The sequence below is a fragment of the Microtus pennsylvanicus genome, chromosome 18 (genome assembly GCF_037038515.1).
Source record: "Microtus pennsylvanicus isolate mMicPen1 chromosome 18, mMicPen1.hap1, whole genome shotgun sequence".
NCBI classification, from domain to species: domain Eukaryota; kingdom Metazoa; phylum Chordata; class Mammalia; order Rodentia; family Cricetidae; genus Microtus; species Microtus pennsylvanicus.
Genome location: NC_134596.1, coordinates 27,235,976 through 27,255,906, shown reverse-complemented (window position 1 = coordinate 27,255,906; position 19,931 = coordinate 27,235,976). Strand labels below are relative to the sequence as shown.

The 19,931-nt window shown below is 49.4% G+C and overlaps 1 protein-coding gene across 2 annotated transcripts; it reads right to left on the bottom strand.

Moving 5' to 3' along the window:
* Positions 1–2,879: 2,879 nt before the first annotated feature.
* Isg20 (interferon stimulated exonuclease gene 20) lies at positions 2,880–19,931 on the bottom strand. Of its 2 annotated transcripts, none has more exons than XM_075952825.1 (4): positions 19,684–19,931; positions 19,160–19,412; positions 7,637–7,837; positions 2,880–3,232 (listed from the first exon to the last, which is right to left on the bottom strand). In XM_075952825.1, exons 2-4 carry the CDS (start codon positions 19,385–19,387, stop codon positions 3,110–3,112), a joined length of 552 nt encoding a protein of 183 aa, XP_075808940.1. In that variant the 5' UTR covers positions 19,388–19,412; positions 19,684–19,931; the 3' UTR covers positions 2,880–3,109. The 2 variants fall into 2 exon arrangements, with proteins under 2 accessions (XP_075808940.1, XP_075808941.1); XM_075952826.1 differs by lacking the exon at positions 19,684–19,931 and adding an exon at positions 19,534–19,655.

Below are 19,931 nucleotides of genomic sequence, written 5' to 3'. Positions count from 1 at the left end.
ATTAGCCGCATCCTCAGCCCTCTTACCGTGAGCCTCTCATCTGTGAAGCAGGGCTAGCCAATGTGCAGGGCCTCAGGCCTCCCTCTGTATCAGCTGTCCCCGGAGAAGAGGCTGGGTGGGTGACCAAGTCCTCCCTTGCCTAGGCCACCTGTCAACTCTGGCTGCATATTGCACTCACCTGTCACTCAAACAGCATTTCTCAAAGCTGGTCATGCCTCCCAGGGAGGCTCCCGTTGCCCGGGAGGCAAGTTGATCTCGTGACAAGGTCCCTGCCTGTTAGAATCAGATGCAGATGGCCGTTCTCATCCATGCCAGTGTCCTGCGGCAGATCCACTAGAACAGGACCCGGCATTTGTAGTCCGATTGAGGCATCTTTGCTTTTTCAGCTTCCATGTGCAAGCCTGATCTTCTGCCATTTGAAGCCAGGAGGTGCTTCCTGAGGAACCCCAGGACTTGAGTTCAGTGTGCTCACACTCAGTATGGATCAGGTACTGACAGCTTCCCAGTCTGCTGATCTGGGTTAAAGCCCCACTCAGGTAGGTAGACATCAGCAGACTTGGAGAACTTAGGAGCTGGACCCTCCCTCCTAAAGTCTAGAACACAAAGGACAGGGACTGCTGGGTAGTGAGGGTCACAGGTTGGGGCCGGAATCATTTTTCTTGCTGAGGGAAGAAAAGTGACCCCCTAGGCTAACGTGACTCCCTGGACAGCCTGAGGTAACTACTTGAAATGGGTTCTATGGAGTCTTGAAGTTCACGGGAAAAGGGAAGCCTTCTAGTAAAGAATAAAAGATGCATCATCCAGCACTGAGCCTCCTCCTGCAAGTCAGAGAGACCCAGTCCAAAGAGATCTCCCACCATGGAGCAGAACAAAGGCCTAACAGGACTGCTGGGGATAATAGACATACTATAAAGCCTGCCTGGTGCGTAGGTCCAGGCGCTGGTCTCTTTGCCCATCGTCTGCTCTCCCTGTTACTGGCACCTACTTTGCAATAAAATCCTGTTTTCTACGCTGCGCTCTGTGGCTCATGTCTGAATTCTTGCGCTGAAAATCACAAGGGCTAGAGATGGGAGTTGGGATGCAGATTCTGGCCGCAGCCCAAGAAATGATGACGACAGTTACTGACCCTTGGCCTGTTAAGAGAAGACAGGAGCGGTGCTCACAGTCTGCAGACAACAGCTCATAAATACCTGATGTCACGTTAGGACTTCTGTGTCACTGGCAGAGACGCTGTGGCTTAAGAAAGTCAGGAGCTTGCTGGTGGCTACACAGCCCCTAAAGGACAAAGCTAGCCTCCTGACCTAGTTCCCTTGGACTCTAGGCTTTCTCGTTTTACAAAGAAGGGAGAAGCCAGTGGTGGTGCCGTACGCCTTTAATCCCAGCACTTGGGAGGCAGAGGCAGGAGGATCTCTGTGAGTTCGAGGCCAGCCTGGTCTACAAAAGCTAGTTCCAGGTCAGGCTCCAAAGCTACAGAGAAACCCTGTCTCAAGAAAAAAAAGAAAAAAACAAGAAGAAGAAGAAGGAGGAGGAGGAAGAGGAGGAGGAGGAGGGAGAGCAGTGCCGGCTCCAAGACACTTTCAGGGCCTCTGCTTCAAAGCGCCAGTCTCAAGATGGGGTGGGTTGACACCCGAACAGGAAGCCTAGGAAACAGTGCCCCTCGATGTAAATTCAACAAGAAGAGAAGGGCCTTAAAACGTATGTTACTCAGATTCCAAAGTGGTTTCCTTGGATGCACAGGATTCAAGTTCCCGAGAAAGGCCAGGGGCATAGGCCTATAATCACACTAGCAGCCAGGGCGAGGCATAGGGATTGCAAGTTTAAGGCCAACTTGGGCAACTTTCAAAGTAAAAAAAAAGGAGGGGGGTGATAGAGTACCTAGCATGTGCAAAACCCTGGGTTCACTCCTCAGTACTAAGAAAAAGGGAGGGAGGAAGGGAGACAGGGAAGAGGTAAAGGCATTGGTCACCAAGCTTCATGACCTGAGCTTGATCCGTGGGACCCACGTGGTAGGAGGAGAGAATTAACTCCCTAGGGTTGGTCTCTGACCCCCACACATGGGCCACAGTGGCCTGCATTCATACACAGGGTGGGGTGAGGGGAGTGGGGAGGGAGGGAGCAGTGAGGAGAAAGGGAAGGGAAAGGAAAGGGGAGAGAGAGAAGAAGAGAAGGGGAGATGTGATAGAATGCGGAAGTACCGGCATCAACACGTCAGGAAGGATGATATAAAGCGAACTGTTCCTTCTAGTTCTCACTCTGTCATGGATGTTTTTTGTTGTTTTGGTGACGGACAGTGCCTAAAAATACATTGTAAAAGCATAAAATCAAATTGACACTCCACAGCTTTCGTCCCAATTGTCTACAGATGGTCGTTGAGTTGTACAGTCTTGGAATTGAATTTTGGCGCGTGTTTTTTTTTTCTTGCAACTTTTTTATAAGGTTTAAAATTCAAAAATAAAAGTAATTAATGGCAAAAGGTTGAGAGAGGGAGGGGGAGGGCTGGAGATGTGGCTCAATGGTAGATCACTTGCCTAACATAGAGGAGAGCCTAGCTTCAATCTCCTGAAGTGTATGAAAGAAAGCATCGGCAAAGGTCTCTACGTATCTAAACTGGCTGCGGTACTACACTCCTATAATGCTCGCACTCAGTAGGCTGAGTGGGGACAGTCACAAGCTCAAGGTGGGCCTGGGCTCAAGAAGAATTAAAAAGCAAGTTTTCCTATTACTGCCTGCCCAGTGTTCTCTTTGCAATGTGCAAAGTAATAAATAAATAGACCTGGGAGAAGTGAGGGGAGGGAAAGGGGAAGAGATAGAGGCACTTGCTAACTTCCTGGGCATAAATCTTCATTCTGTCACCAAGGAAGACAAAAGACAAGTTCCAATGTTGATTAGATAAAATACAGTGTGATTTATTACTAAAGTTTTTTTTTGTATTTGCTTTTTTGTTCGTTTTTTGTTTTTTGTTTTTTTTTCCCCAAAAGTAAGAGAAACCCTGTCATGGAGGAGTGTTCTTGTCTTTGCTTTTGCTTTTGCTATTAGAAACGGGTCTCATCTGTGGAAAACTACCGTCCTTAAGGAGTGGAAGCTTCTGGTCCCTGGAAGAGGATGACCTTCAGTATGATGCCCCTAGGCGGGGCAGTCCTGGCTGGCCTCTGGCTCTGAGTCGCTGAGAGATTTTGTAGAGCTCCATCGTGGCCCTGGCGTCTTCCACAGAGCTGTGACCCAGCCAGTGGTTCTGTAGACACAAGGGAGAGCGAGAGCTAAGGGAGCTGCGTCTGAAGACACCCTGGCCTCCCCAGTCCTGGAATGGGTCAGTAGGCAGAGTGTCCGTGAGGTCTCCGACTGGGATTTGAGCAGGAATCAGTGGGTGGCAGGAGCTGAATAGGGCAGTTTACAAGGAGAGGCTGGGAACTCCGGTGAAGGGTGTGTGGGGTGGGGCAGAGCAAAGGCGCTCAGAAAGAGAAAGGGCGTGACCAAGTGGAGACCAGCAAATTCCATCCATCCATCTCCTACGTAGAGGGTAGGCTGGGTGGACATTGGTGCCTGGCCCAGTCCCCTGAAAGTCTGAGAGTACTTGAGAGACAGAGAAGGACAAGCCACGACACCAGAAGCTCTTTGAAGAGGGGGCCAGAGTATGGGAAAGAACTGGGTTCAAGACTTTCTGTTGAAGAAGAAATGACTGCCATCTGTCACCTCGGTGCTAATCCCTTGGCCCATGGAACCGTCCCAAACCCCAGGAGCTAGATCTGGCTATCCCCAGTTTTACTGGATGTGCAACTGAGGCTCAACACGACAAACATTAGAGAGTGGGGGCTCACATCAAGAGTCATGCCAACTCCCTGCTTACCTCTTGGCCTCAAGTCTTACCTGCAACCCGATGAGGGGGTTCGGCTGTTTCCCCTATGTCCCTCTGCTAGGGCAGCCTGCCTTTCCAAGGGCTCCTATACTCTTCAGACTGGCTACTACAGACATCTGCGGGGAGGCCCAGCTCAGACAGGCTGCCACATCCCGTTCTGTGTTATTAATAAGCGGGTGTCCACAGTGACGCCTACATCCCAAGTGCTACTGTCCTAGGTGCCGCCACCACCCTCGCTTGACAGGTGAGGACAGGGCACTGAATGTCACTGCTTCACTGTCTGTGGCAGTGGTAGCCGGTGGCTGGAGCATCCTCTACCAGTCAGCCTGGAGAAGTGGACAGCCCTGGCCTTGGTCCCAGTTCTAGCTCCCTCCCAGGACCTCATTGCCTTGGGCAATTTTTTTTTTTTTTTGGTGCCTCTTTCCTCTTCGGTAAAATGACCTGGACACACCTGCCTTATAAGGAATCAAAGTATTATCAGTTCCCAGCAGGCCCAAGGGCTAAGTACACCAGGAACTTTCCTTCCCTGTGGGGTTCATGCCCGTAATGGGAGGGATCAGCACCTCTGACTGTGACAACTCTGGCTCATCTGCTGTTGAGGTGATCAGCAAAGTCCTCAGTCAGGAGCCAGAGGCCGGGTTCTGAGGACATCAGGGCAGATAGGGGCCAATGAGAAGGGTAAACAGAGTTCCTGGAATAACCAAGGTTGAGGAATGGAGCCTAACAGTTCTGCAGAGCAGGCTCAAGATCCCCAGGACAAGGCCTGAGCTGAGAGCCACAGAGGGTGGCAGAAGGGCAGCTGTGAAGACACCGCTCCTGGTGCAGGCATAGAAGATCACTGCGTGCCCTCGGGGTATAAGAAAAGCCAGACCATTCTCATGGGTCAGGGGACTGACTGAGGCCAGCCAGATTCAGGCCCACTCCTGCCTCCAAAACAATTAGCAGAGGTGTGGGGTGGGGGTCCATACTATCAGCCACTCAAGACAAGTCATCCACACCCTACAGGCGCTGGCTCATGGACCCTCTCCAACTGGCTCCTCCCTCTCTCCAGATGGCTGTGACTCCGGCCCTGTAAACCATACTGGGATTTGCTCTGCTAGGGGGCAGACCACCATTCTCCTCATCCCCAGGACACTGCCCACCTGGCTCCTGTATTCCAGGTTAGCCTCCAACTTACTATGAAGCTGAGGAAGACCTTGGACTTCTGGCCTTCCTGTTCTACCCCCAAGGGCTAGCGTCACAGGTGTGCACCATGCTTGGTCTCTATGGTGCGTGCTAGGAAAGCATTCTACCCACTGAACTATCTCTCCCCAACAAAGCCTGCTCCTGGGCTGCCTCCCATTCAACCGAGAGCTTCTCCCAGGCAGGGGCGTGGCACCTTCACTTTCAGCATCTAACACAGAGTAGGTACTCCGTGAAGCGCTATTGAAGCTGCTCGTATACCTACAATGCCAGCTTTTACAAGGCGGAGTCAGAGTTGGGAATATAGGCTGCACCGTCAGACCCTGCTTTAAGAAAACAAAGGCTAGCTGGGCGGTGGTGGCGCACGCCTTTAATCCCAGCACTCGGGAGGCAGAGGCAGGCGGATCTCTGTGAGTTCAAGACCAGCCTGGTCTACAAGAGCTAGTTCCAGGACAGGCTCCAAAACCACAGAGAAACCCTGTCTCAAAAAAACCAAAAAAAAAGAAAAGAAAAGAAAACAAAGGCTGATGCTTGTTCAGCTTGTTATGGTCAAGTCCCTGGGTCTGCTCCCCAATGCTGAAACATTAAAAAAAAAAAAACCAACAAACAAAACCCCCCAACTGAGCACTGGTGGCACACGCCTTTATTCCCAGCACTCTCAAGGCAGAAGCAGGCAGACTTCTGGGTCTGAGGTCAGTCTGATCTCAGAGTTCCAGGACAGCCAGGGCTACACAGAGAAGCCTTGTCTCAAAAAAACGAAACAAAATTGTTGACCAGGAGGGTCCCTGTGTTCCCTGTGTAGTGTTTGGCTGTTAAGGTGGGCCCCCTACCTACAGCTCTTCTCACTTGGAGAAGGGTGAGTCCCACCCCCACAAACTAAGGAGGTAGCACCTTGGAGCAACACGGAACATATGACAGGAACTGGTACATAGGTGCCTGGGCTGGCCCCCTCCACATGCAGGTTCCGGAGATGCAGGAAGCAATTGCCTCCAGGCAGCCCAGCGGCAGCTAAAAGAGCACATTACTTGAGGGCCGGGGAGGAAACTCCTACGCCCCGAGGACTGCTTCTATGGTGTCTGCGTACGCACTTGGCCATGTTACAGACGATTCTAGTTAAACCAATTCTACTAGTGTACTCGTTCTTCATGTTCTTTTTCTCTTTCCACACCAGTGGCTTCTGAAAATATCGATGTGCTGTATGATAATATGAGTCCTCCTGATCTGATAGAGCGGGCAGGCATTGAGCTGTAAAGCAGGTCATGGGAAAAAAAAACCTAACTGATGAAAGAATTGGGGAAAATACAGAAATTGTTCTTCACCTGATTATAAAACTTGGCAAAAGAATTATACTGAAATGGAAAAGAACTTGGCTCTGACGAATAAAGTTTCTGAGGAACCTAGGGCTTTAGGGCTGACTGCCTATGGCCTTATAAATCAAAATTGGAATCGTGAGGAACAACAATGGGAAAGGTACGACAATGGAGTAAAACCCACGGAACTATGCTTCTGTAACTGCAAGTAGTTAGCCAAGGAGGTGGAAGCCTCAGAAGTTGTTTTATGATTAACTCAGCCAAGAAGTGAGAATATAGTGGCTTGCATGTGGCTTGGGAACTGGGGAAGTGTCATAATGAATGATGATGTTCTGATTTCAAAGAATCTTTATACTTCCTGTGAACTGCTTTGCCCAGGTAATGATTAACCTGTGGCAAGAAAAAAAAAAAGAATCATTTTCCTTGTGTAAACCTTACAATAAAAGACTGAGGTTTGAAACCCAGGGTAAAAGGAGGAGGAGGAGGAAGAGGAAGAGGAGGAGGAGGAAGAGAAAGAAGAAGAAGAAGAAGAAGAAGAAGAAGAAGAAGAAGAAGAAGAAGAAGAAGAAGAAGAAGAAGAAGGAGAAGAAGAAGAAGAAGTTGTTGTTGCTCGCAGCTGATAGCCTGTCCCCTGCATCAGATCCTGTGTTTGTATACTCATTTCGCCTTCCAGACATCCCAGATTCCAGCCCCACTTTTCTGCTGAGGCTGGTCCCCGGCACATAGGGACCCCAGCTCTCAGGTCCCACTATGGCACATTGGAGGTACAGGCTTTTGACCTGGGATTGCCGTGGTATAAGACCCATGGTTCACATGATTTAAGTCAAGAACCCTTTCCTTCCCTGCCAGTGCTCCTGGGATCACCTCACAAAGAGGTTTTCTGTATTCCCTTCCTTGACTCTGGTCTCCTGAAGCCAAAGACACCTCACACACAAACATGCAGCCTCTCAGAGGTGGAGGGAAGAATCTTGGGGTTGCATGTCTGCACCAGAGCTTCTGAGGTGGTGGTGGAGAGTCCTGGAAGATAGGCCCAGGTTCAGCAGGCTGCAGAGGCTCCTTACCTAGAGGGGGGAAGGGGGGTATGCGGGAAAGAAAAGGAGGAGGAGTCTCACTTTTAGGAGAGAGAGAAGACTAAGGAGAAAGTAGGAAGAGGACTCCTTGTTTGGAGGAGGAGAGAAAGCCGGGAGAGCAAGAGTGGGCTACTCTTCATTTGAGGGGGAGGAGGGAAAAGAGAGAGATGGGAGGGTAATGGAGGCGGGGGGGGGGGGGGTGGAGGGGGAGGGGTCCTCACCTGGATGCGCTTGTTTAGCAGCCGCTCACTCAGCACCCGCAGGGACACCCGTCTGTAATGGCCCACCTTGGCCTCATGACTCAGCACCATGTCCGTGGACGTGTCGTAGACGGTGTAGTTGTTCATGTCCTCTTTCAGTGCATTGAAGTCATGCTTCAGGTCGTGGCCCACCACCAGCTTGCCTTTCAGAAGCTGCAGGATCTGTTCAGGAAGACAGGTGTCCCCACGCATGTCCACCCTGGGGGCTCCAGGCGGGGTGCCTGCCCCTCCCCGGAGTCATGGAGCTAGGTGGGCAGTGGCCACTCTTGGAGCTGCTATGGGACCCTGGGCCAAATCGCCTTCCCTCACTGGAGGGACACAAGGTGTAGAGCCCTTCTCAAAGCAGGCTAACTCTGTGAGGACCCCTACCCTGGGCTGCTCCCGAGGCCCGTGGGAAGGGCTTGCATGGATACACGGCACATAGACTATGTCCTTTCACCTGCTGAGCGACTCTGCTGTAACGGGGCAAGAAATGACCTCTCAGAGGTGACCACACCCCCTGAGGGGAATCTGTGAACACATACGTGGACAGCGGCGTGTGTGTGTGTGTGTGTGTGTGTGTGTGTGTGTAAGTACACGTGGAACTTAAACTGTTAGCCATATATTCATCTTAAAATAGGGAAGCTTTTGGTAAGGATTGTGGCTCAGTGGGAAAGTTATTAGATCCAATCCCTAACACTGGGCAGAGAATGAGAGTTCCAGAATAGACCCCCATTATCAAGGACCCTTTGTTCTGAAGGTCAGGGATTTTTTTTTTTTTTGGAGGATAATTTGTGGACTGTTGGTAGTTTTGAACAGGAGGAAGGACTGAGGCCAAGGTGTTCAAGCTGCTTCCAGAACCTGGCAAGGGATGAGAAACCAGCCTTGCAAACTCCTTAACTCTGGTCCCCAAAAGGCCCAGGTTGGACTTCTGAAAAGAAGAACATTAAGATAACAAATTCATACTGTCTTAAAGCTTTAAGTTGCTGGCTCGGTTCAACAAAAGCTAGCCCAGTTAGGAGGGAGGCCCAGGCTTAACAGAATTCTACAGAAGAAAACAATGGTAACAGAAAACCCAGAGAATGAAATCATTTTCCTAAAGTGTCTCTGACCATTTTAAATGTTTGTTAATTCCTTCATAGTGCTCTTTAAAAACAATAATTAGGGCTGGTGTGGTGATATTTTGTTTGTGCTATAACAAATAAAACTTGCCTGAGGGTCAGAGAGCCACTAGTTAGTCATAGAGACCAGGCAGTGGTGGCACACACCTTTAATTCCAGGCAGAGGCAGACAGACCTCTGTGAGTTCAAGGCCACCCTGGGCTACCTTAGATAGACCCAGTCTAAAAAAGAAACAGGGCCAGCAGTGATGGCTCACAACTTTAATCCCAGTGCTTGTGAGTCACACGCCTTTAATCCCAGCACTAGAAAGGTGGAGACAGGAAGGGATATGGTTGGGCAGAAAGAGGAATATAAGGTGAGAGGAAGTAAGAGTTCAAGCGATTCAGTCTGAGAACTCATGGAGACAAGATCTTGCCCACTTTGGTCTGAGGATTTTGTAGAGGTTAAAAAGTCTCTCTACGGGCTGGAGAGATGGCTCAGCGGTTAAGAGCACTGACTGTGCTTCCAGAGGTCCTGAGTTCAATTCCCAGCAACCACATGGTGGCTCACAACCATCTGTAATGAGATCTGGTGTCCTCTTCTGGCCTGCAGACATACATGCAGACAGAACACTGTATACATAATAAATAAATAAATCTTTAAAAAAAAATCTCTCTAGTATGTGGTTCCTTTACTTCTCTGATCTTTCAACATTTGCCCTGATATCTGACTCTGGGTTTTTATTATTAAGAACAATTAGAATTCACGCTACATGCTGGGGTGTGGGTCAGCTGGTAGAGTACTTGCCTGGCATGGGATGTTTGGTTGGAAGCGTCACCCCAGCCCCTGGCATCTATATATCCTAAAAAAGTCTGGAAAATTTGGGTAAAAAGTTCCATCCCAAGCCCCCTCTTCTGGGAGTTGCCTGAGTCCAGACTCCACCTCCAACAAAGTCCGTCAAATGGTGACCCCTCCCCAGAGTGGCTCAAGACCACACCCACAGCGTATTTAAACTGACCCCCAGAGAATAAACACATGATTTTCTGGTCTTCCTTTCCTGTTTCCTCTCTGAGGGCCTGGAAGGCCACAGGGGAGTGTTGGCATCCATTAAACCTGGGCTGTTTCTTATTCGGTTTGATTTGGTCTGATTTGGATTATTGTGTCAGCAGAGAGATTTATCAGGGTGTAAAAACTTTTCTTTTTTTTTTTCTTTTGGATTTTTCGAGACAGGGTTTCTCCGTAGCTTTTGGTTCCTGTCCTGGAACTAGCTCTTGTAGACCAGGCTGGCCTCGAACTCACAGAGATCCGCCTGTCTCTGCCTCCCGAGTGCTGGGATTAAAGGCGTGTGCTACCGCCGCCCGGCTTTTTTTTTTTTTTTAAACTTTTCATGGGAGAACCTAGGTCCTATCCCATATAAAGCTGGCATGGTGGCACAGACCTGCAATCTAAGAATTTGGGGGCTGGAGTCGGGAGGATCAGTTCACAGTGAGATCAAAGTCAGTCTGAGCTACATGGGACCCTAAGCAAACCAAGGAGGAGAATGAACTTCCCCTGGCTGGGGAAACCCTGGAGAAAGGTCATATATAGAGACAAGCTGAGAAAATCTAATACAGCAGCAAGCAACTTTACACATAACTTCTGCCTGCTGGCCCTGCCACGCTGCCCCTACTACATAGCCCTGCTCGACCACAGATACACAGGCACGACAAATGCTACCTACCAGTGTTTGGGCCATTTGGGGGGATGATGTGCTAAACATCGGAATGCTGGGATCCCCACACAAAGAGGGAGTGACAGAGCCTGGCTTCAGAGCATCTGCTTGTCACACTGCTGGATGAGCAAGGTTGATCTAGCAGCCCAGTGAGAGAAAAGGGCAACCCTCGGAGCGTTCAGCCTCATGTCTTACATGGACTTCTAAGCCTCCCCTTGGCCTCTCTCCCATACCCTGGCACACAGCACAGCAACATTCTTTAACTTGGCTAGAAAAAGGCATCTGGAAACAAAACAGGGTGTCTGGCCTTGGCTATGGCTTCAAGACAGCTCTGCCTGCCTTCAGCTTTCTCTGTCCACAACCAGCACCTTAACCTGCATCATAGAAAAAGCTTCCTGCCTGCCTAACGCTGCTCTACTGCCTGCTTCTCCTGGGGACATCAAAGGGCCTCTCTGGGCTTGTGTTGACACTTAGCCAAGAAGCTTGAGGTGGAGGCTTGTCCCATTATCTGGCTAACTGGCACCCAGATGCAAAAGGAGGCCCAGGTCTTGAGTCAGAAGACCAGGTGCTAGTGCCCCCTGTTCATAGGCTCCTTGATCCTAGGTCCTAGCATTTCCCAGATGAATCTTATTCAGAGCACCAGGACCAGCTGCAGAGGCACAGGATCAAAGGGCCTGGAGCCGGCCCTTGGCAACCCTCCCCCTGGTTCCACTTTGCTGATCAGTTTGGGAAACCTGCCTGGACCCTGACAGCTTCTAGGAGTCCATTACTTTGTCTCTCTTCCACACCCTCAACGCTCCACTGCTTCCTATATCTGGCCATTCACTGCTGGCGACCAGCAAAGGTGGCTGTAAGTAGGGGACTGGAGAGAACTCTTGTCTTCCCAGAGTTTCAAGGGTCTTTCTGTCATCGGGAATGGGCCGTCTCCCCCCTTCCTCTTGTCTCTTGCCAGGCTCACGGGTTACTCCGCCCCTGGCTCACACTGCTATCCTGGATTAAAAGAAGAGCAGCCGAGTTGCCTCCGGGACCTGGCTAAGCTCCGCAGGGACCTGCCGGGTGGCAGAGTCCCAGCTGATACCCCTCCCTGACCACAGACTACCTCCTTCTGCCTTTGGAGAGCCGACAAAAACAAGATATGAGCTATAAGTAACCTCGATTCCCGGAAGTAGAGCGACACGAAGCTGCCAGGAAGGAGCCCTGAGCCTGACAGTTGACATGTAGTCCACCTGCCTGTGTCTTCAGCGCATCATTGCCCTTCTTGGGCTCCTTGTTTGTGATTTGTCAGAGTCTCTATAAACCCGTGTTTCTACACTGTAGCTCTATAGGCCGAGGCCCACCCATTGTGTCTTTCCTGTGGAGTAGGACAGGGGAGGAGGCTACTGAACAGCACATCCAGCCTTTGTTTATGTGCTGCTAATGGCAGCCCTGCTCCTGCCACAGTGACAGCCGGAAATGTCTCTGGTGGGGGATGGGTGTGTGTGTGTGTGCAAATTCTCATCTCATTCAGAACCAGTGTTCCAGATGATTGGCCGATCGAGGTATGCAGAAAGATATAGAACAATGGCTTTACCCTGTGAAAGCAATAGTATCACATTACAAACTAACACACACGTCTGTAAGCCCAGGAGGAGCAGAAGTCCAACTGGCCTACATAGTGAGTCTGAGCACAGTCTGGGCTATATGAGGCTCTGTCTTACACAAAGGAAATGGAGCTGGTGTCAGTGCTCTGACATTCCTGGGCAGAGCCAGGGGGCTCAGGCTAGCCCACAGCACTCCTGGCTATCACAGGCTGCCTTACTGCATGCCATGACTTGGGCCTACTCACTCTCTCTTTAACCTGGGGTTGAAGAGCTTTGAACAGAAAACTTGCCCAGAACTCAGATGCCTCTGGAAAGTTCCATTGCCTGTGGATCTGAGAAAAGGCTAGCAGCTTCTTTCTTCTGGGGGTCTCCAGTACATTATGGGGCCCATGCGTATTTTCTGCCTTTAGGAGTAAAACATAGATGAGGCTGGGGAAACAGTTCGGTCAGTAAAGGGCCAGATACACAAGCATTAAGGACCCAGGTTTGGATCCCCAGCACCCACTTAAAAACTGGGTGTGTAGGCACTTGTCTATATGCCTCATGCTGGGGACCAGGTGGAGACAAGGAGATCTCTGAAATTCATTGGCTGGTCAGTCGTCCTTTCCAAAGCAATGTGCGTCAGGGTCGCAAAAATTAGGCGGGAAGAAATCAAGACAGACACCTTACAGTGATGGACCTTGACCTCCACACGCACGTACACCGGTACTTACACGTGCATACACAAACAAGTGCACAGGCCACACACACACACACACAAACACACACACACACACACAATTATGAAGAATGCATTTGGAAGTGCATGTCTGTACCCTCAGCTACTCAGGAAGCTGAGTAGAAGGACCAAAAGTTCAAAACCTGCCGGGTTAGCGAGTTCAAGGTCAGCCTGGGAAGCTTAGTGAGACTGTATCTCAAAAAGTATAAAGACAGCTGGGGATGTGACTCAGTTGGTGGAAGGGTCCGGTTCAATCCCAGCACCACAAAAACAAGTAACAAAATACCGTGGTTAGTGAGTGAGAACCAGCTGTGTAGGGAACCAGCACACTCTGTGTGAGTAAGCATTTGTCAGGTCCAAACATTCCCCCTGCCCCCTCCCCCCTACACACACAAGAGCAGGCCCTCTGACTAGGTTCAGGATGACAGTAAAGACTCCAGCTGGAGGAGAAGCAAAAGGATTCCAGGTGATAGGTTGGAGCTCCTACACAGCATTCTTCAGGAACCTGTGAAAAGGGTTTCTGTCTGCCAGAAGGAGCCACTTCCCTTATCTTCCCTTGCCTCTGGCAAAGGGGACATATAGCTCTCTATTGATATACACCTGTGCCAATGCGATCTTCCAAGCTCCCCAGTCTCTACCAGCATGTACCTACCTACATCCGAAAGCCACCCTGCCAAGTTTTTTTCCTCCTGCACCCCAGAGATAGTGTTGCAGTCTGAACACAATTTCGGTTTTCACCCATGGTGTGGTTCAGTTTGGTGGTTTCCCTGCACCCTCTCTTACAACATTCATGATATGAGCATGGCCATACCAAGGATAAAAGTGCTGCAGACTCATGGAGACAGAGAGGCTTCACCCAGGTCTGGCTCAGGAGAATTGTGAAGCCTCCCCTGGTCCGACAGTTCTGGATGAATGGTTAACCTTTAGCTAAAAAGCAGTATGTAGAGAAATAATTGGCCACAGCTTCCTCTCCCCGGATGACTGCGGCTTGAGACCAGTCCCCTACAGAGACACCCAACCAAGATTAGCTAACCCGCCTCCTTGGTTTCTGAGCTGATGGTGACTTATTGCCTTGGGAATAAAATGGCTGTTTTCTTGCTGTAAATTTCTTGCTGTAGCTTCCTCCCATCTGTTACAAATTTGGGATTTATCCCCCACAATCCAGCACTATTTGATCATTTACTGGGTACAATTTTCCCTATGCATTTGGGGTGTACTGATTACATTCCCTAGCTATGTGTAAAAACAATTTCCACTACCAGGCCTCTGTTCCTCTCTCCTATCTAAACACAGGGATCTGGCTTCCTGCAATTATCTTTATTGACAGGCATTTTGGGCAGTGTTTAGAATCCAGACAAAGGCATTCTGTTTAAGACATTTCCAGATATCCAAACATAGAATTATTATATGCCCAAAACTTTGATTCATAGCTGCTCAGATATATAGAAAAAAATCAGCATGCCCTGGTTTTACCTCACTTATAGATAAGGAAAGTGGCGACCTAAAACTAACCTTGCATTACGCTCACCTTCACCTCAGTGTACGGATGATCTTAGCTCAGGAAACTACTGCTTGTGTTCTACTCTCGGAGACAGCAAGAAAGACATTCTTCTCACTGGCCCCCGTAGACCCACGCAGCCAAGGATCAGAAAGGCTAATAAGTATCAAGCCCCAGCTCTGATCATTTAGAGGTTTGGGTCTCCTTTATGCTTCAACCACTTAGAGCAAAGGTGTCAACTTCAGATCTAAAAGGCCCTGAGAGCTTGCAACATCCGGCAAATGTGCTAATGGATCAAGGGCCATAGCTTCCCATTTGTTTACGTAGGTTGCCTGGTTACTCGGTATTCTCTATGCATGATGGGGGGACAAAAGCAGAGCACTGAATAAAAAGGCAATCTTTGCCTTCCTCGTGATTTTACTGAATATAAACTTCTTAGCTCTTTATTCTAAACATCTAAAAATATAGCGAAGCACACTAGTCTCCCCTTCTAGAATTCCCTGATGATTTAATCTCCTCCTTAATTAACCTTAAGGGGAGGGACACATGTTCACTAAGCCACTCCCATCTTCGAGCTGACGGTCATGGCTCTGTGTGCGCGTGCGCGTGCATGTCTTTTATGTCCTATCTGTCTTTTATGGCCCTAAAGAATTCCAGTCCTGGACACCACCCACCCCTGGCTGGGAAATTGCTGGTTGTAGGAGTGTAGAAACTGCAGTATGCAACTTCATATGGAAAAGCAAAAACCCCAGGATAGCCAAAACAATCCTATACAATAAAAGAACTTCTGGAAGCATCACAATCCCTGACTTCAAACTCTACCTCAGAGCTACAGTACTGAAAACAGCCTGGTATTGGCATAAGAACAGACAGGAGGACCAATGGAACCAAATTGAAGACTTGGATATTAATCCACACACCTTCAAATACCTGATTTTTGACAAAGAAGCAAAAAATATCAAGTGGAAAAAAATAAAGCATATTTAACAAGTGGTGCTGGGCCGGGCGGTGGTGGCGCACGCCTTTAATCCCAGCACTCGGGAGGCAGAGGCAGGCGGATCTCTGTGAGTTCGAGATCAGCCAGGTCTACAAGAGCTAGTTCCAGGACAGGCTCCAAAACCACAGAGAAACGCTGTCTCGAAAAAAACCAAAAAAAAAAAAAAACAAAAAACCAGGTGGTGCTGGCATAACTGGATATCAACATGTAGAAGAATGAAAATAGACCCACATCTATCACCATACACAAAACTCAAGTCCAAAAAGATCAAAGACCTCAATATAAAGCCAGCCACACTGAACCTTATAGAAGAGAAAGTGGGAAGTACACTTGAACACATTGGCACAGGAGACCACTTCCTAAATATAACCTCAGCAGCACAGACACTGAGAGAAACAATTAATAAATGGGACCTCCTGAAACTGAAAAGCTTCTGTAAAGCAAAGGACATGGTCAACAAGACTAAACAACAGCCTACAGAATGGGAAAAGATCTTCACTAAGCCCACATCAGACAGAGGTCTGATCTCCAAAATATACAAAGAACTCAAGAAATTGGTCATCATAAGATCACATAATCCAATAAAAAAAAATGGAGTACAGACCTAAACAGAGACCTCTCAACAGAGGAATCTAAAATGGCTGAAAGACACTAAAGGAAATGTTCAACATCCTTAGTCATCAGAAAAATGCAAATCAAAACAACTCTGAGATTCCATCTTATACCTGAAAGAATGGCCAAGATCGCCCCATGCCTTTAATCCCAGCACTTGGGAGGCAGAAACAGGTGGATCTCTGTGAGTTTGAGGCCAGCCTGGACTTTAAGAGCTAGTTCCAGGACAGACTCCAAATCTACAGAGAAACCCTGTCTCAAAACAAAAGAGAGAGAGAGAGAATGGTCAAGATCAAAAACACCGATGACAACTTATAGAGAGGTTGTGGGGAAAAGGGAACACTTTTACATTACTGGTGGAAATGCAAGCTAGTACAGCTCCTTTGGATGTCAGTGTGGCGATTTCTCAGAAAATTAGGAAACAACCTTCCTCAAGACCCAGCAATACGACTTTTAGGTATATATCCAAAGGATGCTCAATCGTGCCACAAGGACATGTGCTCAACAATGTTCATAGCAGCATTGTTTATCACAGCCAGAACCTGGAAACAACCTAAAAGCCCCTCGACAGAAGAATGGATAAGGAAAATGTGTGGTACATTTACACAATGGAGTACTTCACAGCAGAAAAAAATAATGACATCTTAAATTTTGCAGGCAAATGGATGGAACTAGAAAACATTATTTTGAGTGAGGTAACCCAGACCCAGAAAGATAATTATCACATGTACTCACTCATTAGTGGTTTTTAAACATAAAGCAAAGAAAACCAGCCCACAAATCACAATCCCAGAGAATTTAGACAACGATGTGGACACTAAGAGAGACTTACATAGATCTACTTCTACATGAGAAGTAGAAAAAGATAAGATCTCCTGAGTAAATTGGGAGCATGGGGATCTTGGGAGAGGGTTAAGGGGGAGGGGGAGGCAGGGAGGGGAGCAGAGAAAAATGTAGATTTCAATAAATATCAATAATAAAAAAAAAGAATTCTAGTCCTGGACAGCCCCGGGCTGGGAACTTGCTGGTTGTAAAAGTGTATAAACTAGAAGCATTTGCAGCAGAAAAAGAATAAAGAGACATGCTAAGGAAAAATGTGTGAGTTAATCTTTTTTCCCCCTCAGATCTTCTTAGTTAATTTCCTTTGCTGGATGTAGTGCCTTAGCAGGGCCTTGAAGGAGTCTGAGCCCCTGGTTATGGTGCATCTCTATCAGAGTCAAGGGTTCATCCCACCCCACGTTTTCTGTATGCGTGTCTTCATTCCTTATTACTCTAGCCTGGTCAATCCCAAAGTCATGCAGGTCGTGGCACGGCTTCTTCAGGGATCGTGGTCGGTCCCACGTTCCTGAAAGTCAAGGACAGCTTGGTGTTTGGGCACGTAGTACGCAGGCAGCCTCGTAAAGGCCTTGGATGGGGCGGGGACCAGGTTCTGGTACGGCTACTTCATTGGGAAGTGGTGGGGCGGGGTGAGGGGGATATGAGATGCGGTACTAGGCTCCTGTTCTAGGAGGCTGAGAAAGGTTAAGGTCAGTCAAGGGCTCAAGTAGCCTGGGCTGCGATGGATGGAGTGTGCCGTGCTGGCCACTGTCCCTTATACTGGACACTGATGCGGAATGTTGGAACAGAACGTTACAGCTCCAGCCTCGAGTCAGAATGAGCTCTGCTCCACCCCGTGTACCACCGACCTTGCCCCTTCATCCGTCTCCTCGTCTGAAAAGCAGAAGTGATGAGACTGGCTACCTCATTCTTGCCGCTGCCGCAGAGTGAAGAACGTGGTGTGACTTTGCTTAGGATAGGATCTGGAACGTGGCACTGGATACATTCATATTGGTGTGTCATCCTCATATCGCAGAGCCTTGATGAGTGAGCTCAGAGAGGGTGGCCATCAAGCCCGAGGACACAGAGCAGGCAGGTGGCAGAGCTGGGAATGGATCCCGGGACAACATGCTTGCTCTTGGCCCCTTCCCCAGGCTGCCTGTGTGTGTCAGCTGCAACTCCCGAAAGGGTGGATGGTGGAATAGAGGCAACTTCGTCACTGAAAACTCAGGTCTGCTCTTATCTCACACACATTCCCGGGGGACCTTCCAAAGTCTAAGCAGTATGTCCTTGGTAGATACAGACAAGTGTGCATCGGAGCAGCAGGGAGCCATGACTCACGAGTGTCTGCTTCTTTGTGAGACAATTAATTCCTGAGTACCACTTGGACTGGGTTGGGGTAGAAATGAAGGGTCAATGAGCATGGGGAGGGCTAAGAAAGGAGGGAGGGAGGAGAAGGGGAAGAACAAGAAGAGGAGTGGGAGGAGAAAGGAGGGGGAGAAGAAAAGAAAGGAGAGAGAGAGATGAAAGGAGGGAGGGGGAGGGAGGGAGGGAGAAAGAGAGAGAGAGAGAGAGAGAGAGAGAGAGAGAGAGAGAGAGAGAGAGAGAGAATACTCCACTACTTAGTAAGTAACAGCACTGTTGGGTTTTTTTTTTTTTTGTTTTTTGTTTTTTTGAGACAGGGTTTCTCTGTAGCTTTGGAGTCTGTCCTGGAACTAGCTCTTGTAGACCAAGCTGGTCTCAAACTCACAGAGATCCGCCTGCCTCTGCTGGGATTAAAGGCGTGCGCTGCCACCACCATCCAACATCACTATTGGGATTTTTTATGTCTAGCCTTCAGTGCTCTGGTACATACTGGGCATGTCTCCGTGGAGACCAACCACAGTTCCTGTGATCTTGAACTTCCCCAAGCTCCTGCTGAACCTGCCCCGAGGTGATGAACCCTGGGGAAATTTCCACTTGAGTTTTTATTTCCCTTCAGTCATACAAAGAAACAAAGTATCTGGGAGACGTGGCCACAGGCTAAAGGGTAAAAAACCTTGGTCTTCAAGCTCAAGAGGGAGCCTGCTACAGTCCAGAGCACTTGGTTAGGGAACAAGATCTCCAGACCAGGAATCTCTGGCCTGGGAACTCAAGCCTGCTCGGCCTCGGAGTCTCATTTCCTAGGCTCACCAGGGCCGTGTGGTCTGAGAGAGAGAGACAACAGCAGGAATTCTACTTCCCTAGCACAAGACCCAAAAATTAGACCAGATAGATGCTCTGGAAGCAGCCCCAGATGGGAGCCTAAGGTTCTCTGTTGGCGGGGGAACTATCTCATCGGGGGCTGTGATAACAAGGCCCAGGGTTCATTTCTCAGAAATGTGAAGAATTTCTCATGGTAGAGTCACAGACCACAGACCCTAGGGAAGGTGCCGAGGTGGAAGGACAGGGTCCCTGCGACTCCTGTTGGCTTGACTCCTGGTCCTTCACTTACCTCTAGCTTGGCTTCAGCAAAAGGCGTAGCCCTCATCATGTGCTGAGGTGTGATCCCGCTGACTCTGGTTCTATAATCGGTGATCACGCCCTCTGGCCGGATGTATTTGTCGTACAGAACTGCACCATAGAGGTTCACGATGCTGCAGCGGGCAAGGCCACTCACCATCAGGGGCCCTACGCCCACCATCTCGCAGTCTATGGCCACCACCTCTGGGCTGCCTGCCATGTTCCTTGGCGTCCCTCAGAAAGTCCTGGAGGATGGGGGGGGGGGGCGACCAGGGTGTCATTCAAGTACCCACAAGCCTCCAGGCATCCTAGGCCACCACCCTGCCAGACTACACCCTCAGCCCTATTCTTTGTCCCCAGTGGCACCTGGCAACAGGGGACGCTGGCCTCTTATCACCCTTCAGCTTCTCGGTGCTTAGGTGCCAGGCCCTGCTGGTCCTGTCTGGCTGTCCCACCAACAAGCAGCCCCCTCCCTCTGCTTCCCAGGCTGGGCTGCTGTGCGGTTCCTGCTCTCACCTGTCTGCTCCCGTGCCCCGAGTTCTCTTCTGCCTTTCTGTTGTCACCGCTTGGTTACTGCAGTTACTTTGGGAAGTGACTCATCTCTAACTTGAGCCTCTTTTAGTTTCAGTTTCTGCTTTGTTATCAAGGGAAGTCGGGGAGAGGGGGCAGGCCTTGTAGGCTGGGCTGCTTCATCCCCTCAGGCTAGCAGGTGGGGGGCCAGCCAGCAGGCTAAATCAAGGGCTGGCTGCCTCAGGGTGTCCCTC

What these genes read in the sequence shown, in the direction of transcription:
- Isg20 (XM_075952825.1), bottom strand. Translation starts at nt 19,387, where the DNA reads ATGGCAGGCAGCCCAGAGGTGGTGGCCATAGACTGCGAGATGGTGGGC. An exon ending in TTGCTGAAGCCAAGCTAGAG is followed by an intron (nt 7,838 to 19,159) that starts GTAAGTGAAGGA and finishes CTTCCTGAACAG; the next exon opens with ATCCTGCAGCTTCTGAAAGG. An exon ending in TGCTAAACAAGCGCATCCAG is followed by an intron (nt 3,233 to 7,636) that starts GTGAGGACCCCT and finishes TTGTGTCTACAG; the next exon opens with AACCACTGGCTGGGTCACAG.